The sequence below is a fragment of the Triticum aestivum genome, chromosome 7A (assembly GCF_018294505.1).
Source record: "Triticum aestivum cultivar Chinese Spring chromosome 7A, IWGSC CS RefSeq v2.1, whole genome shotgun sequence".
In the NCBI taxonomy this organism is placed as follows: domain Eukaryota; kingdom Viridiplantae; phylum Streptophyta; class Magnoliopsida; order Poales; family Poaceae; genus Triticum; species Triticum aestivum.
Window position 1 is genome coordinate 698,517,889 of NC_057812.1, and position 3,882 is coordinate 698,521,770.

General features: G+C 45.8%; 1 protein-coding gene across 1 annotated transcript; it reads left to right on the forward strand.

The window, feature by feature from the left end:
- The first annotated feature begins 761 nt into the window (after positions 1 to 761).
- Positions 762 to 1,635, forward strand: LOC123154937 (chaperone protein dnaJ 8, chloroplastic). Its single transcript, XM_044573542.1, has one exon. The coding sequence runs from the start codon at positions 958 to 960 to the stop codon at positions 1,429 to 1,431; it is 474 nt and encodes a 157-aa protein (XP_044429477.1). The 5' UTR covers positions 762 to 957; the 3' UTR covers positions 1,432 to 1,635.
- Positions 1,636 to 3,882: the final 2,247 nt, after the last annotated feature.

A 3,882-nucleotide genomic window follows, 5' to 3' on the forward strand; every position in this document is an offset into this window, starting at 1 on the left:
AAACTAAAGTAGGGGGAATAAGCATGTGTTCTCACGTCCTCGGCGCGGTTTACAGAATAATGAGGTAGATTATCCGTTTTTGGAGTGAAGGTATGTAATATGTGCCTGGTCAATTGTTGAGTGTCGAAGCGGTGGTTGATATTTCTCCCACTCATGTGCCGGTGTAGAAACAATGCTACACTGGCCTAAGTCTGCTCATAATCAAACTAATATTGAACGTTCATGGGGTTATTCCGTTAAAAGTTGAGCGTAGTTAAAATAGAGTTGCTCATAATCAAACTAATATTGAACGTTCCAGAGGTAGCACCGCTTGCTGGTTGCGCCGTGTTACCGATAGTGCTTCCGAATTTGTATCGGCAGACTGTACGACTATTCCTGAGGAATAAAACCCACTCTTTCTTCACAAAAAAATGTTGAGTGCTGAAAATGAACAACACGTCTTTTGCTCCACGTGAAATATTTCTCTTTCTCCCAGAACAGCAAAAACAGCTCCTCTGCTATGAAAATCCAGTCAAAACGGGGACGGGTGGAAGGAATAGTAGGCACGCGGCGTGCGGCAACGGAACGGATATGGACGCTGCGGTGTCCCTCTCTCCCTCTCCCAAGTTTTTTGTCTGCACCGAAACGTGCGATCAATGGCAACGTGGGAAACACCGGCGAGCCAGCCAACCGTGGCCCAAACGTGCCGCTCCTTCCGGCGAGCCGGAACCACCCGCAACCGTAACCGCCTCCTCCTCCCTCCTCCCTATATAACCCCGCGCGCCACCACGCGGCAGCCTCATCCATTCCAAGTTTGCAGCCACAAACCATTCCAGCTCCACCACGCGGTCAACCGAGGGAACAACACATCCGGATCCGAAATCTCCCAGCCTCCCACTGCTCCGTCGCGGCTCATCCCCGTCGATCGACCTTGCGATCGATTCCGTTTCTTGCCGCGCGCGCGCGCACAGCACATCCATGGCCGTCGCCGGAGGAGGAGTGGTGCTGAGCCTGCGCGGCCCGTCGGCCTCGGCGTCGCCGGCGGCGGGGCGGCTGCGTAGGGTGTCGTCGTCGCCGGCGGTGAGGTGCGGGGCGACGCGGGAAAGGATGCCGGCGGCGCCCCCGTACGGGGTGCTGGAGGAGGACCACTACCGCACTTTGAGGCTGCAGCCGGGCGCCTCCAGGGGCGAGGTCAAGAAGGCCTTCCACCGCCTCGCGCTGCAGTACCACCCGGACGTCGTGCGCCGGGGCGGCGGGGACGGACGCCAAGACGACGCCATCGACTTCGAGCGGATCAACGCGGCGTACCAGACGGTGATGCGCAACATGCAGGAGGCGGAGGCGACGCTCGAGTACTGGCGCCGCCGCTACGGCCTCGCCGACGAGGACCTCGACCGCTACCGCCACTACCTCAACGACGACGACGAGGACGACTGGTTCTCCGACTTCTGAAATCTCAAGGGCCGCTTTGATTCCTGCCATGGCAGAGGCAGCAGCGCTGTAAATAATTTGTGAAACGTTGCTCTCTGCTTCTCTCCTCTGTTTTATTGTGGAGGCGAGCTAGAGACGCAGAAATTAAGGGTTCTGACAATTGTAATTGGAACATTTTCAATTTCCTTGTCAATACAAATAAAACATAGCAGGGATTATTCTAAATTGTGGCTCATGATTAACGCCTCTTCGCTTTTTGGATTTTCAAGGGAGGGGTCGCCTCTTTCGTTCTCAGTGATAGTGCCACTGACTACTGAATGCGCGTAGGTGAAATAGTTCGGTTTTTTACTGTAAAAAGTCTATCAATTTCCAGTTCTTGCACGTGAAATGCTAGCAACTGTGTTCATCCTCCCTGGATGTTTGATCCTCCCTGCATTTTCCAGTTAAAAAGACATGATCTTCCAGTTCTGGCCACTGGATGTTTGATCCTCGATGCATTTCCTTCTGAAGCATCTGCTCTCTCCTATTCTTCTTAGCCTCCTAATCATGCAAGCGGACTAGCCGAGCAAGGACTGTAATTGCTCATACATTATCTACCCATTTTCTGTTCTATGGGCGATAAACAAGATACCCGCGCATCATCTACCGAAAAATTGCTTTTAAAATGTTTGTCATGTGCTGCTACATGGGTAGAAGATTTCAGGAACGCGGCTTGATTTAGATCCGAGAAGATATGTTCTTCAAGTACTATATCCATATTGAGTAGCCATGATGCAATGTTACGTATAGTTGTCACTCACTGATTCATGCCTCCTACCACTCATTCATGCCAATGTCACAACAATTCATATATTTCAGTTTCAATTACAACAATCATACCAATTGAAATTGTAATTTCAACACAACCTTACGTATGACAATTTCAATACACTCTCAAATATTTTAATTTTAGAGAATTTCAATTAAAAAACAAATATGTCAATGCCAGGTCACATATTTCAATGTCAAATCACATATCGATTTACACAACCTGTCACGTATCATATATTAGAAATTGCAATTTCAATACGTCTCACCTATTTTACTTTCCCAATGTCACAACAATTCAAATATTCAGTTTCAGTTTCAACAATCAGATCAACTGAAATTACAATTTCAATACAATCTCACATATGTCAGTTTCAATACACCCCTGCATATTTTAATTTCATAGAATCTTAAGTTTACCAAACAAATATTTCAATGTCAGATCAAATATCAATTTACACAACATCTCATGAATCACATATAAGAAATTACAGTTTCACAACATCTCACCTGTGTCAGTTTTCCAATGTCACAACAATTCAAAATTTTGAGTTTTAATTACAACAAATTAGACCAACTGAAATTGTAATTTCAATACAATATCACATGTGTCAGTTTCAATACACTCTTAATAGCAAGATGAGATGATGTAGACAAAGTAACCTCATGCATGAATAAGCCCCATCTTTTTATCCTTAATAGAAACCATACAAATACGTTTCATGTCCCTTTCTGCCACTGGGATTGAGTACCGCAAGATCGAACCCATCACAAAGCACCTCTCCCATTGCAACAAAAATCAATCTAGTTGGCCAAACCAAATCAATAGATCAAAGAGAAATACAAAGATATAGTATTCATGCATAAAAGGGTTCAAAGAAAACTCTAATAATATTCGTGGATAATCTGATCATAAACTCACAATTCATCGGATCCCAACAAACACACCGTAAAAAGTGATTACATCGAATAGAACTCCAAAAACATTGTATTGAAGACCGAGAGAGAGAGAGAGAGAGAGAGAGAGAGAGAGAGTCATCTAGCTACTAACTATGGACCCGTAGGTCTGTGGTAAACTACTCACACATCATCGGAAGGGCAGTAAGGTTGATGTAGTGCCCCTCCATGATTTATTCCCCTTCCGGCAGAGTGTCGGAAAAGGCCTCCAGATCCGATCTCGTCAGAATAGGAACTTGTGGTAGCAGAAAAAGTATTTTGACTGGCTCTCTGTTGGTTTCTCGATTTTAGAGAATTTATAGTGGCGGAGTTAGGTCAAACGGAGCCATGTGGGCCCCATGAGCCACCAGAGCGCACCCTGGTGCCTCGTTGGCCACTACTCCATCTTCTGGTCCTCTCCTAAAGCTTTCAGGGTCTCTTATGTCCAGAAAAAATATTCAAAAAATTTCATGGCGTTTGGACTTCGTTTGGTACTAATATTCTGAAAAACCAAAAACAGGCAAAAAAAACAATAACTGGCACTGGGCACTAAGTTGCCTCGTGGGCCACTACTTCATCTGTTGGTCCTCTCCTAAAGCTTCCAGGGTCTCTTATGTCCAGAAAACATATTCAAAAAGTTTCGTGGCGTTTGGACTTTGTTTGGTCCTGATATTCTGGAAAAGCAAAAACAGGCAAAAAACAGCAACTGGCACTGGGCACTAAGTTAAT

What these genes read in the sequence shown, in the direction of transcription:
- LOC123154937 (XM_044573542.1), top strand. Translation starts at nt 958, where the DNA reads ATGGCCGTCGCCGGAGGAGGAGTGGTGCTGAGCCTGCGCGGCCCGTCG.